At 47.5% G+C, this 15,455-nt stretch overlaps 1 protein-coding gene across 1 annotated transcript in view; it reads left to right on the top strand.

Annotated features, from left to right (window-relative positions):
* Positions 1–202: 202 nt before the first annotated feature.
* bbox1 (butyrobetaine (gamma), 2-oxoglutarate dioxygenase (gamma-butyrobetaine hydroxylase) 1) overlaps positions 203–15,455 on the top strand; it is a 40,423-nt gene continuing 25,170 nt past the window's right edge. Inside the window, exons 1-3 of the mRNA XM_061245303.1 lie at positions 203–286; positions 4,579–5,011; positions 5,381–5,495. Coding sequence (XP_061101287.1) covers positions 4,607–5,011; positions 5,381–5,495 — 520 coding nt within the window. The 5' untranslated portion in view covers positions 203–286; positions 4,579–4,606. The remainder of the gene's footprint in view (positions 287–4,578; positions 5,012–5,380; positions 5,496–15,455) is intronic.

The raw sequence follows: 15,455 nt of genomic DNA on the forward strand, positions 1-15,455 counted from the left end.
CCCATGATTTCACCTGTCAGTCCATAATTTAAGCAATGAATATTATATATATATATATATATATATATATATATATATATATATATATATATATATATATCCACACAAAGTGAAAAGAACAAGATATACAAATCAATATGATCTCAGAGAAACCCTTTTGAAATCCCTCGTAGCGCGCAGCCCGTACATAACCTTTCACCTACTTCCACAGATCGCGTAGCATTCTTGCGCTTCCGTGTCAATAAAGCAGAATCAGCGAAGAAGAATTCAAGCGGCTTTCAAACATGTAAGTCAGTGAACGTACCATCTTAAATTAATTGGTAAAATTTGTAATTGAATTGATAATTTAAGGTTTAGCCTATAAACACGGCATTGCTTGTACATTTAAAATGTCTGTTTAGAGTTTACGGTAGTATTAGCTCGTCTTGCTTGGCGGTTAGCTTTAACGATAGCAACTAAAGTTAAGTTGAATCATAAGTTGCATAACCTTTCTATCAAGATGTCCAATATTTATTGTATTACATTGGTTGCAAGTAGCGGCATTTATGCATCATTTTGAATGGGTTGTCAATGTTTTCTGGGGAGAAGCCCTAGCTTGCTAACACTCAAAGTTATTAAAAGTAACATTGGTTCGCTAGCCTTGTTTTGGGTAGCTGTCGTTTATGTTTCTAGTTTTGCTGTCGACACTACAGCTAGCCTACCACCAAACGTTGTGGTTACACGACATTCTGGTTACATAAGGTTACCAACCATAGCTGGCTAGTTATGTAATCTAGCATTTAATTAATCTTGTAGCACCGTGCATACCGAGATTTCCTGTTTACAAACAACGGAGAGGGCAGACACAAATGCAATGGGATGAACTCAGTTTCAGCCTCTCCTGTAGTGTTTGGGGGTATTTTGGGGTATTTTAAGAGATGAAATGCACTCTAGATGTTGACATAACGTGCTCTTTGCCCTTTCTGCGCGGACAGTAACGTTAGCCTATGACGCATATATTCTGTAGGCAACACCTAATTTAACCAGCAAGCTGGACTATTATGTGTCCATAATTACTATGTGTTAGCTTACGTGCTTGTTATATTCCTCCCAATTTTGTTGGCTTCTAAATTCATCCTGCTGCTACCATCATGAGTTTTATCATCAATAAAGATTAGAGAGCCCACTCCAGAAGCAGCCATGCAAGCCCAAACCATGACACTTCCTCCACCATGCTTCACAGATCAGCTTGTGTGTTTTGGATCATGAGTAGATCCCTTCTTTCTCCACACTTTGGCCTTTCCATCACTTTGGTAGAGGTTCATCTTGGTCTAATCAATCTATAAAACATTGTTCCAGAGCTTTTGCCTCATCTCTGTACTTCTTTGCAAATTGTAATGTCACCTTCCGATTCATACTACTGATGAGTGGATTGCATCTTGTAGCAAGAAACACCAATACTTTTGCTCACCTAAAAATCGGGTGGCCTGATACAAAAGGTGATATGTTCTGAGTTGTTTGACAAATCTAGATAATAATATCAGCAAATAAAACCTGAGATTCAGATCTGTCATCTCGTGTACATCTTTTGACCTCAAACTCAATTGTCAATTGTCTCAGTGTATGGCAAAAACAAAGGAATTGGCCGTGCTGTTCCAATGCTTTTGGAGGGGCCCTGGTGTTGTTTGCAGTGCGTGAGGTTCCTCTTGCCTCTGTGGGATTGTCTTCCTTTGCATTGCTTTTTGGTACGCAGTCATGTGGTGTGTTGAAGCTAATTAAAAAAAGCTGGGAGCAAGGTCCAAGCTCATGAAGGGAAATTCAGTACGCTGTAGAGCAGCGAGCAGAGCTTCACACACTGTGCTGCAGGCACAGGAGCCTCGGCAGGACACAGATAATGACGGCACCTGGTTTGGACCAGGAGACCAAGCACTCATCCTGCTTCCTTCTTCTATTTCCAAATGGCTTGCCAGGAGGTAAGGGCCCTGTGTAGTAAGGGCCCTGTGTGGTAAGGGCCCTGTGTGGTAAGGGCCCTGTGTGGTCAGGGCCCTGTGTGGTCAGGGCCCTGTGTGGTCAGGGCCCTGTGTGGTAAGGGCCCTGTGTGGTAAGGGCCCTGTGTGGTAAGGGCCCTGCGTGGTAAGGGCCCTGTGTGGTAAGGGCAGGGCCCTGTGAGATAAGGGCAGGGCTCTGTGAGATAAGGGCAGGGCTCTGTGTGGTCAGGGCCCTGTGTGGATAAGGGCCCTGTGTGGTCAGGGCCCTGTGTGGTAAGGGCCCTGTGTGGTCAGGGTTCTGTGTGGATAAGGGCCCTGTGTGGTAAGGGCAGGGCCCTGTGAGATAAGGGCAGGGCTCTGTGTGGGCAGGGCTCTGTGTGGTAAGGGCCCTGTGTGGTCAGGGTTCTGTGTGGTCAGGGTTCTGTGTGGTAAGGGCCCTGTGTGGTCAGGGTTCTGTGTGGTAAGGGTTCTGTGTGGTCAGGGCCCTGTGAGGTCACATGGCGAGTAGGAGATGTAGATTATGAGGCTGTGCGTTCTGACACAGCTGGGGCAACCTCCTAAATGCATGGTGAGAGGCGCTATCTGTTTCACTGGTTGCCCCCAAATCTGAGAGAGTTGGGCCCTGAAGTGACCAAACTGGCCAATTCTCCCCCGGTCCCTTGTGATGATGACCACTCACTGTGGCAGAGAGCAGAGTACCACACACACCTCATTGTGGCGGAGAGCAGAGTACCACACACACCTCACTGTGGCAGAGAGCAGAGTACCACACACACCTCACTGTGGCAGAGAGCAGAGTACCACACACACCTCACTGTGGCAGAGAGCAGAGTACCACACACACCTCACTGTGGCAGAGAGCAGAGTACCACACACACCTCACTGTGGCAGAGAGCAGAGTACCACACACACCTCACTGTGGCAGAGAGCAGAGTACCACACACACCTCACTGTGGCAGAGAGCAGAGTACCACACACACCTCACTGTGGCAGAGAGCAGAGTACCACACACACCTCACTGTGGCAGAGAGCAGAGTACCACACACACCCCACTGTGGCAGAGAGCAGAGTACCACACACACCTCACTGTGGCAGAGAGCAGAGTACCACACACACCTCACTGTGGCAGAGAGCAGAGTACCACACACACCTCACTGTGGCAGAGAGCAGAGTACCACACACACCTCACTGTGGCAGAGAGCAGAGTACCACACACACCTCACTGTGGCAGAGAGCAGAGTACCACACACACCTCACTGTGGCAGAGAGCAGAGTACCACACACACCTCACTGTGGCAGAGAGCAGAGTACCACACACACCTCACTGTGGCAGAGAGCAGAGTACCACACACACCTCACTGTGGCAGAGAGCAGAGTACCACACACACCTCACTGTGGCAGAGAGCAGAGTACCACACACACCTCACTGTGGCAGAGAGCAGAGTACCACACACACCTCACTGTGGCAGAGAGCAGAGTACCACACACACCTCACCTGTGCCACACGCACCTCCCTGGTGTGTGAGGTTGAAGCGTAGAGCGCAAGACCGCTTAGGGCGTGGCAGACCTGTTAGTTTCAGCACCATAAACACTTGGACTTTGTGACTTACTTAAATAATAGGTGTGTCTTGGGTGTAATGTGTGATAAAACAATCAGAACATTATCTTCCATCCCCTTCAAGGTCATCTGTGGTTGCTCCTTGGCCGCCAGTACGTTGGCGGATTTGGCAAAGTGTCCGACAGATTTACCTCTGAGGAAAAAAGACCTGCTCCTGCACCAGTCCGTTCAGATAGTTTGAATTGTATGTTGTGGTACACATTTGTTTTTGGTTTTGCAGGTTTGTGTTTTAAGGCATTGTTGCCCCAGTAACCGGTCTGCCAAAATTGCAAGATGGCTTTTTTTAAAGCAAAAATCCTGACTATTCCGAAATGTCAACAGACTACCTAATCGGGTTAACTGAGTTACCCACGTACCTGAAACAGAGCCCTGGTGGTCACACGTATTTCTGCTGCTCTGGTGACACGGGTGGTTTGTGGCTGCAGTGCCACTGCTCTCAAAAATCTCTCCGCGTTGCTTCGCTGGCGGGCAAGTAGTTCTCCGGAGATGGCAGATGGGTGAGCCTACTAGGCTGACTAAATACATATTCATTCACTATTTGCTTTTTAATTGTGCCATGGGTTTGAAAATATAGCTTCTCAGGTAAAGAAAAAACCTTTTATTAAAAAATATACTCTCTTTTTCAAAGAGTAGCTAGTCCAAGTGCCTCACACTTTGAAAACTTCTGTTCTAGAGTACCTGTGCTCCACCTACTCTCATTGTTCTCACAGGTTTTGATTCTCTGTGTGATTTAGGTTCAGGCAGCCCTTTTTAATGCAGCAAAAACCCTGAACTCTGGAATCGAAATTGCTCTTTTGTGTTTGTGAGATTGCATCGTTTTAATGGTTTGTGATTGTTTATTCCAGTGTCATGTAGAGAGAATGCATTTACCAACGGACATTTTTCTTGGTGACAGTTTCCTGGTAACTTTATGAGACCAGTGTTGGTGCGTAGTTGGCTCCCTCTTGTTCAGTAAGCTCTGCTGAGGTGAACACTGCTCTGTGTTTCGTTCAGCTCCTCAGGGCGGTACCGGGTCGTTTGGATGGCTCTTCTGGGCAGGCCTGGCAGCATGTGGGTGGGTCTACTGGGCCGTCTCTCCCGTGGGCGGCTGTGCTGGAACAGTGTCCGTGCCCCGCAGAGGCCCTGGACGCACACGAGGCCCTGCCTGGCCCAATCAGGGTGTCGCGGGCACCAGACGCTCATGGCAGCACCCCTGCCTCAGGGTGCCGGTCCGAGTATCCGGCAGGTCCAGGCGATGCACGCGGAGCGGCTGGTGCAGGTGGAGTGGGAAGATGGCAGCCGCAGCCTCTACCCGTCCGTCTGGCTGCGGGACAACTGCCAGTGCCCGGCCTGCACCCTGCAGTCGGCCCAGGCCCGCAGCCTCCTCGTGTCCCAGCTGGACATCGACACCACGGTGGACCGAGTCACGGTCATGGAGCCCACCAAGGTAGGCCGAAACACAGCCTGTCATCAAACCTCCGCTTCTCCTGCATCTGGTTGGTGTTTCAGAGTGATCCTGGCTTTTCCTCTTGGTTTGAGTATTACTTTTGTTCTTTGCGCCTTGTCAGCCTGTTTTTCAGGGATATGTGGTAGGTCCAGTGCCATGTAGTCTATGTTATGTCTTCTATGACCGGACGTCTTTATAAAGGTCACACTTGGGATTTTCTGCCCAGTGAAAAACGATCACCCTGCCACTGAGACTGGAAGATACACCCGTTGTATTATAGAATGATATTCCAATGTTTTTCCTCGGATGAAGTCTGTATTGGGAATGTGTTTGGGAATCTGTGTTTTCTTAAATGTTTCATATGCAAAGGTTTCCATTGTGTGGCCTGACCAGCACACCAGTGAGTTTGATGCGGACTGGCTGAAGAGAAGATGCTTTTCACCTGAAGCAAGACGGGCACAGCAAGAGGAGCTCTTCCTGAACAGTAAGAGCTGCACGTTCACGCCTGTTTTCCGTTCTGGTTCCTCAGTGGTGGAATGACTTGCCTACCACTGTCAGGACAGCAGAATCCCTCCCCCTATTTCGATACAGACTAAAAACACACCTTTTCAAACTCTACCTTAGTCCTCCCTCCTGATTTCCCCCGCCCCCCCTTTCTGATATCCCTATCCTCCTTGTCTAACCCAAAATAAATAAATAAATAAAATAAATAAATAAATTGCACTTATGATGACTATATGTTTAGAACAGCATTCCATATGTATTTTCCTAGTTATGGATGTGATGCTTTGACTTGTGGAAGAACCTATGCACTTGTAAATCGCTTTGGATTAAAAGCGGCTGCCAAATGACTTAAATGTAAATGTAACTCTTTCTAGGGGTGTACATTTTGGTTTTCAGTTTTGTAGACTTTTTCTTTCAATGCTTTCTGCAGATATTTCATCTGGGGCCTCTTGGCACCACAGGTAAATTAAGGCACTAATAATGCTATTACAATGTTTTTAATTCAAAGCACTTTAAAGTAGCAGTGGGTCTCCTGGCATCAGTGGAGATGGGAGAACCTGCTACAGGCATCTTTGCCCTGTAATACAGTGTTAGACGTTCTCCTATTCTCTGCTAATGTAGTGAATAGGAAGAGGCGTATGTCTGTGTGGCTGCAGTCCATTTCCCATTTTGAGAAAGAAGAAAAAAAGCAGGTGGAAATAGCCCCGTACAAATATAGAGTAATGTACTCATGTGAAAATCAATTAAGGATGGTGTGGGCGGGGCAGCAAGTTTAGTTTTTACTTTGCCTGTATTTTGCTGGACTCAGTTTGTAATGAGTTTTCCTGCCGTTGCTGTTACCTCCTCAATACGTGAGAATGCAGACGAGTGCACTGCTCTCCGAAACACAAGGTCAGTCTCTGCTTCCTTCAGCTCAGACCCCCGCAGACCCATGCAGACCCCCGCAGACTCCCGCAGACTCCCGCAGACCCCCGCACACTCCCGCAGACCCTCGCAGACCCCCGCAGTGCACTGGCACCCTTTCACACTCTGTGGTCTCCATGGCCAGTGTGGATGTGACCCTTTCACACCCTGAGGTCTCCATGGCCAGTCTGGATGTGACCCTTTCACACCCTGAGGTCTCCATGGCCAGTCTGGATGTGACCCTTTCACACCCTGAGGTCTCCATGGCCAGTCTGGATGTGACCCTTTCACACCCTGAGGTCTCCATGGCCAGTCTGGATGTGACCCTTTCACACCCTGAGGTCTCCATGGCCAGTCTGGATGTGACCCTTTCACACCCTGAGGTCTCCATGGCCAGTCTGGATGTGACCCTTTCACACCCTGAGGTCTCCATGGCCAGTCTGGATGTGACCCTTTCACACACTGAGGTCTCCATGGCCAGTGTGGATGTGACCCTTTCACACCCTGAGGTCTCCATGGCCAGTCTGGATGTGACCCTTTCACACACTGAGGTCTCCATGGCCAGTGTGGATGTGACCCTTTCACACCCTGAGGTCTCCATGGCCAGTCTGGATGTGACCCTTTCACACCCTGAGGTCTCCATGGCCGGTCTGGATATGACCCTTTCACACCCTGAGGTCTCCATGGCCAGTGTGGATGTGACCCTTTCACACCCTGAGGTCTCCATGGCCAGTCTGGATGTGACCCTTTCACACCCTGAGGTCTCCATGGCCAGTCTGGATGTGACCCTTTCACACCCTGAGGTCTCCATGGCCAGTCTGGATGTGACCCTTTCACACCCTGAGGTCTCCATGGCCAGTCTGGATGTGACCCTTTCACACCCTGAGGTCTCCATGGCCAGTCTGGATGTGACCCTTTCACACACTGAGGTCTCCATGGCCAGTGTGGATGTGACCCTTTCACACCCTGAGGTCTCCATGGCCAGTCTGGATGTGACCCTTTCACACCCTGAGGTCTCCATGGCCGGTCTGGATATGACCCTTTCACACCCTGAGGTCTCCATGGCCAGTGTGGATGTGACCCTTTCACACCCTGAGGTCTCCATGGCCGGTGTGGATATGACCCTTTCACACCCTGAGGTCTCCATGGCCAGTCTGGATGTGACCCTTTCACACCCTGAGGTCTCCATGGCCAGTCTGGATGTGACCCTTTCACACACTGAGGCCTGTGGCCTGTAGCGGCCTGTAGCGGCCTGTAGCGGCCTGTAGCGGCCTGTAGCGGCCTGTAGCGGCCTGTAGCGGCCTGTAGCGGCCTGTAGCGGCCTGTAGCGGCCTGTAGCGGCCTGTAGCGTAGTGGTTAAGGTAAATGACTGGGACACCCAAGGTCGGTGGTTCTAATCCCGGTATAGCCACAACAAGATCCACACAGCCGTTGGGCAAGGCCCTTAACCCTGCATTGCTCCAGGGGAGGATTGTCTCCTGCTTAGTCTAATCAACTGTGTGTCGCTCTGGATAAGAGCGTCTGCCAAATGCCAATAATGCAAAAAAAAATGCAAAAAAATGCAATGACCCTTTCACACACTGAGGCCTCCATGGCCAGTCTGGATGTGACCCTTTCACACACTGAGGCCTCCATGGCCAGTGTGGATGTGACCCTTTCACACACTGAGGCCTCCATGGCCAGTGTGGATGTGACCCTTTCACACACTGAGGCCTCCATGGCCAGTGTGGATGTGACCCTTTCACACACTGAGGCCTCCATGGCCAGTGTGGATGTGACCCTTTCACACCCTGAGGTCTCCATGGCCAGTCTGGATGTGACCCTTTCACACACTGAGGCCTCCATGGCCAGTGTGGATGTGACCCTTTCACACCCTGAGGTCTCCATGGCCAGTGTGGATGTGACCCTTTCACACACTGAGGTCTCCATGGCCAGTGTGGATGTGACCCTTTCACACACTGAGGTCTCCATGGCCAGTGTGGATGTGACCCTTTCACACACTGAGGTCTCCATGGCCAGTGTGGATGTGACCCTTTCACACACTGAGGTCTCCATGGCCAGTGTGGATGTGACCCTTTCACACACTGAGGTCTCCATGGCCAGTGTGGATGTGACCCTTTCACACACTGAGGTCTCCATGGCCAGTGTGGATGTGACCCTTTCACACACTGAGGTCAGGGAACTTCAGTGCAGTAGAATATAAAAAAACAGAATATTATGTATTTGAAAGTGATATGAACATATCCTCAGTGTTTATATTTGTGGTTTTGCCAAAAATGTCCATTGCATGTTTACTTTAAATGGCTAAAAAGCAGCTAGCCAAGTACTTATCATATTTTATTTCAGGAATTGTTTTATTTCAGGAGAGTGCCACTCTCAAAAACATGGAAATGACTGACAGTATAACCACAGTTGCGTTTAAAAACCATGCGTACATTCAGCTCAGTTATCGGCAGGTCGGCCGCCAGTAGTAGTAGCCTACCATCTGAGAATGCAGAAAGAGCAGTGAGAACAAGCCCCACCGGAGAGACATTCTTCATAAACACGCCTGTGAGAAACATTACTCGGAAACTTTCATTGGGAAAGGCACTTTAGGCCATATTTCATTCTAATAATGAAGATGATGTTTCAGGAAGTTAAATTGGAAGCAGATGAGGATTTATATTTCCATGTATTGGACTTAATTGCAGGAGGACGAGAGGAACATTGCTCTCAAATTATCGGTTGGCATTACCTTGCTACGTAATTAATCTTATGCAAAAGCCTGTGCTGTTCTGTTATCTGATTTAAACCAGTGCACCATGGGCCTCAGTTTGTTTATGCTTGTTTTATTATCTTCAGCAACACAAATGTATTACTAGTTTAACAGATTTATTTTTCTGAAATGTGAGCTTGGGCGTGGGGAGTGGTCAGTTGACCCCTGTAAAAATATCTCGGCTGCTGGCATGCAAAAGTCTGGTATAGAAACCAGACTTTCTGGTTTTATGGTATAAAGAATATATTATATGTGCTCATGTGTATTTAATAATGTCAACATTGAGGCTCTGCAAATGAGCTTTTATTTTTTACTTTCATTTTAAAATTGTAATGACAAAATACTGGTAACGACAGTGTGGAGAAACCTGCGTGCACCGTGTGCCAGCACTTAAACGGAACAGTGCAGCGTATTGGGTCCATATTAATAACAATAGTTTCACAGCAATTCCACCTGGATTGTGAAGTGGGCTGAAGGATACAGGATCTCTGTATGAATAAGAGACTTGGCCCAGGTGTGAGTGGTGGATCTGGCCTGCTCAGAGATGCCTGGAGAATGCGAGCTACATGTGCGTACTGTCAAAATCTCCATTGGCGCATTGTACGAAAATATTTATCTTTCCTGAATATGATAAATGTGTTTTTTCCCAGCCATCCGAGAAGTAAATTATACCTGTGTGCTGGAAAATGGCTCCACGCTGGATGTGCCCCTCTAGTGACTTCACCAGACAAGGGATTCAGGGATTTTTCCTAAGCAGAGCTAGCATCTGTTTTCCTCAGCAGTTGAATAGCTTTCATTCTGTGGTGTGAATTTTGGATTTAGTGTGATTGCTTTCAGGCAGTGGGATGCCATTTCTACTGCTTATTGATCCTTATTTTCTGTTTCCAGTATAACAAAATAAATGTGTGTGTGTGTGCGTGCGTGCGTGCGTGCGTGCGTGCGTGCGTGCGTGCGTGCGTGCGTGCGTGCGTGCGTGCGTGCGTGCGTGCGTGCGTGCGTGCGTGCGTGCGTGCGTGCGTATCCAGTTTTGCTGAGATTTGAGGAGTTTTATAGATTTTATAGTTATAGAACGTCTATAGAGGTTACGTTATGTAATGGTGGAATGTATCTAGAAAACTTGGCAGAATTCATAAACCTACTAGAATCTCGGGTTAAGTTGCTGGATGGATTATAGCGCTCCGGGTAAGTGAAAACATACTTTCATTTCATTTGTGGGTGAACGGCTGCTTTTAAAGAGATTTCACAAAGCCTACATTTCTCTTATGGAAGGTCCCAGCTTTCCCTCCCAGGCTGATTTATGGTGGAGTGAGCCTCAGGGAGACCATGTGGAGAAGGACCAGCTGAACTCAAACCCCATGCCGCTCTAATTCATACCCAAGATATCCATCTCTCTTTGGTCACCGATGGTCATTTCCACAGACCTGCTCCCTTGCTGTCCCTCCTCCCAAATCCCCATCCTTCTCCGTCTCTCACATCAGAGAAAAGAAAAACTGCTCTCTTTCCTGTTTTTCCTTTCAGGGGACTTTTGAGGTAAATTATGAAGGGGTCAGCTGTGCTCGGTTTCTCTGTGGCTTTGCTTAACCCACCGAAGGGGTGTGGTTTTCGTTTGCACTGTATGTGACGCAGTTTCCACTAGGAGCTCCTTTGTGCCGCAGACAGTAACGTTACATAAAATAAGTAGAGGGAGAAATGATGATGGGCTGGTTCTCCTGGACTCTGTTAGGAATGGCTGATGATCCTGCAGTACTAGTAGCCACCAGTGGTGTCTGGATGGGTTCCTGAATTCTGCCATCCATCTGGAGCTGGTTTCTGTTTGAGTGCACAATCCAACTTTTCAAATTTCATGCTGTATCAAAGGCAAGTTGTTGTCCAAATGCCAGGATTGGTAATGTTCCAAAATCAATTTACAAGTTGATGTTATTGATTTGTGAATATTGCTTAGCATTGAGTGTTGTGAAGAGGCTTAGGGCAGTATTCCAGTGGTCGATATAAAGCTTTTTCTTTTGCATGAACAGACACCTCCCTTTATTTGAGAACTGGTTTGAAAACGTTTATGTATGACTAGATGTTTGAAGACTGCATGTTGGTGAGAGAACAATAGACTTATAACACATTTAAAATCAATAGCCATATCTCTGGTTTTGACCTGCAAATAGTTATCAATGAATTTTCCTATCTCACTCTCAAAACACATTAGAGAAACATCATCAATATTTTAAGGACCCACTGAGGCTGCGGTGTCTGCATACTTGAAAAAAGAAATGATCTAGCTGCAAAGCTTGACATTCATTAGTATACAAAAGTATACAAAATGGTTGACAAGGCAGCCGTGAGGTGCCCCTGTACTCATTGCTCTAGGAGATGAAGTCACAGCTTGGCTGCGGTTCAGCTGGATAATCATCGATCCAGAGGATTGGATGGTCGTTGACCCCTTGGCCCATTAGCCTGCCAGCCGGGACATTATGCTGGAGAGTGCACTACTGAAATCAGTGAACAGAAATTATAAGATAATGCCGTGCCTGTTCCAGGTCGTGATAATGGCTTCCTTTTAACAGCATCCTGTTCTTATGGCCTTACGGGGTGCAATTACAGCTTCCAAGGAACTCTGCTCTTAGAGACAACTTAGGTTAAGCAAACCATGATGGCATGCTCGGGTGACAGTTGACCCTTCACAGCTTGGGAATGCCTCTTCGTTAGTGTGGATCACCTCTGGTGAGTGATGTGTATATTTTAGTTTTTCCTCCCTTTGCCCTCGAATGGGGTCAGTGCCCTTTTGACCTCTCCTGTCTGAGTCGTTGACAAACGAGACTCTGCTCTGGTCAAAATACCCTCTGCTCCATACATCAAGGCCGACTAATAAACACCAAATTACAGTTCCTTTATTTCCTTTGTCTTTTGGGGTATTTTCACAGGAGGAAATGTGCAGAACGATTAATCGATGGCTGAAGAATCTCCACACTCCAAGTCTGTCCCAGTCACATTAACTTTTTTCTTATTTTCTGTTTTCTATGGAACAGTACAGTGTGTAAATGGAAAATCCAATTCTTCAAACGGGGTATAGAACATAGCATATTGATTTACTGTGTTCACCCGGCCAAATGGTGCTGAATCTCACATTTCCACCCCCTTTTGAGTGCCGTGCCATATGGGAAAGGAAAGCTGAGTAGTACAGTATTTACAGGACTGCAGTGTGGGTCCAGGGATCGGCACAAATGTTCCTCTGTTACTCAGGCTGCTGTTACTCAAGCTTGTTCATGAGCTGCAGTTTTTTTGTTGTTGTATTTTATGCCCTGTGACTGTGCAGTAATGGCCATTACAGAAGGGCTAAGGTGTTTGATCCAGCATGAGTATTATATACTGCATTTATCAGTGTGAGTGGGTGGACTATGGAACTCCACGCCACCACACTGTTTTATATTTGGGCGCTGGTGTGCGCAAATTTAAAAGAAGCAAAAGGGAGGGGACACCCCGAGCAGGTCTTGCCCGCAGTATGGGAACAAAATCACTGAAACTACTCCGCTCCCTGTCTTTCAACATCGCCTATTGTTGTGGTGGTGTGCCTGTTCTTTTGTTTGTAAATGTGGTGATTTTTATTTTTTGCCTGTTGCTGTTACTGAACAGAAGCAGTGATTGGCAGATCCTCTGAATGTGTATACCCTTGTGAGGTTTTAGAGGTAGATTTGTAAATGTGGCCAATGGAATAAAATTATACCGCGGAGGAAATGACCATATTCAGCACATTGTGAAAATAATCTGGAAAAGGTTTGGGGGTAAAATGTTGTTTTGAATACCTTACTAGACATCCCACTGATTCTGCCTTCGTTCCGTTTCGTTTAAATGGCAGTTGAAATCTATCTGGTCTTTGAGCCGGTTTGTCTGTTGCTAGTCTCGCGTTCCCTTGCCCCGGCGCATACGCCCGTAATTCCCTGCGGAATCCGTGCGTGCCCTTGTCTGCCTGTGGGATCTCCTTTTCTTAAAACAGAGGTTTCCTGGAATAGCAGGCGCAGCCCGTCACGAGACCACATTCCCTGCACTCACCCCGTGAGGCTGGGCCTGGCCCCGCTTCTCCAGAGACTCACAAGCCTCTCAGTGCTGCTCCTCAGCGCTGCTCCTCAGCGCTGCTCCTCAGTGCTGCTCCTCAGTGCTGCTCCTCAGCGCTGCTCCTCAGTGCTGCTCCTCAGCGCTGCTCCTCAGTGTGCAGCCGTGCAGACCGTCCGCTGTCCCAGACAGAGGGTCCCTTTTTACTCCATTCTGGCTTCAGGTGTTTACAGGGCTGCTGAGGAAGCTCTTTGATAAGCTACTCTTCGCAGTGCAGATGCGTGACAGGACATACGTGAGATGAAGAGGAAGATGAAGATGGCCTCTTCATTCTGTGGAGCTCTGCCCTCGCTGTCCGTTCTGCGGATCAGAAACGGATTTCTCTCCTGCGGGATGTTTAAAATGAGTCAGGCATAATCAAATGCCCAAAACGCATGAAAATAAACAGCCTTTCCAGGACTCCTAGTGATTCATGGTGTTCTTGTGGTCTGACCCGAGCTAAACTGCCAAGGCCCTGAGCAGCCCTGCACAGTTTGATATCAATCACGCTGAATTAAGAATAAAAGCAGTCAGAGATACTGAGAGAGTAGAATAAATGGGAGCTGTGTTTGGCAAGCGGTTAATGCTATATTTGTGGATGTTTTTCTACTTAATTTAGATTTTTGCAAGTGTTACTCCTGCCTGCATTTTGGATGGCTACATGCGTAGCTGGCTTTGCCAGACCGAAACGCAAACCCAAAGTTAGCAGCTCAGAATGTACATGCGCATAGTATACAAACTCGAGATCTCCTCTTTTGCACCACTTTTCTACCCAGTCTGTTTACAGTTGAAGTGAGCTCTGGGAGAAGAGACCTTGTTTATATTGAGAATGTTCCTGCTGTTTTTGGCCGCAGTGACGGAGCAGTGGGATTGGCTGGGTGGCTGGGCCCTGCCAGGCTCTGCTCTCTGAACCCGGCAGCCCAACCACTCAACATCCCACAGAACTACAGTCACCCGTTTATATGTGGACATATGCATGTTCTCAAGGATCTGTAGGGTTATATATGGAAAGAGATGTTGCTGTTACATTTTTGCTGCATTGTTACCAGAAAACGGTCCATAAAGGGCCATTATATCAAGTCTTCAGATCTGGAAAATGTATCACTTCTGGATCAATAGTTAGTACTCTGGGTTGGTGAAAAGTCAGAAAATATATTTTACTTTCATTCCTTTCATTCCTGAACTGCCCCATTAAGAGTGTAGATGAAAGTTTTTATTTTAACAGTCTGACTCCTCACAAGCTGAATATGAAAATGGGGAATTGATGCACCAAAGCCGCTCTGTGTTTCGTATACTGTAGTTTACGTGAGTCTGGAGTTAAAGAGTTTCTGGAACATATATATTGCCCCTGTCTTACAGCTGATTCTGTGGGTCTGCCCATATGCTGTGCTGTACTCTGCTTAACACAGATCAGCTGTGCAGTGGTGTTCTGGGCAGTGGACCAGTTCTGTCTGAACTCTCTCCCCCCTGTAGGGGCTGCGGGCTGTCAGTGGGCCCTACGGGGCCGTGTTCTGAGCCTGGGTTTGCTTCTCGTTGAGTGTGTGTGACTCATGAGCTCCTTTCAGGTCCTGTGTGACACAGAGGCAGATGACCAAATGGCCTAGCAGGACACCGCTCCATTTCCCAGCAACACATCCTGCTAACATCACCTGGAAGTCTAGTCAGATACGCTTCTCTGATTTTACATACCAGAGTGTTTCCTTTTGAAGCTTCCTTAACAGATCTCCAGTTATGTGGCAGAGGGTTAAATTGTGAAATGCTTAGTCTCAAGACTTTTATCTGAAATTGGAATAAAATGGGACAATGTGCTCATCCGTGTAAAGTCATCCAGATTGTTTAACATAAGGAATGACGGTGATGGAGCAATATTGCAAAGCTTTGCCTGTAGTTAATATTTGTAATAGTCCTGAGGTGAATGATCATTTCTGTTGGGGATGTATACTTTACAGGCTGAACACTGAAGCCTGTGGTTTCTTTAGTTTAACCTGAATGTGCTGTACGGCAGTATTCACTGTGCTACTCCTGGACCGCCACAGCATGGACAGCCCTCCCATTTTGGTCTGTTTTTGGAGAAAGGGTTACTTGTGCTGCATCATCATGTAAACGCTGGAGCTTTGTGAATGAATGGCACACGCTTTTCATTAGACGGCTGTGCAGCTGATTGGCTATGCAGACAGCCAGTGAAAGGCTTGCTTGTGAGAGCAG

Source organism: Conger conger, chromosome 6 (assembly GCF_963514075.1).
Source record: "Conger conger chromosome 6, fConCon1.1, whole genome shotgun sequence".
Taxonomy (NCBI): Eukaryota; Metazoa; Chordata; class Actinopteri; order Anguilliformes; family Congridae; genus Conger; species Conger conger.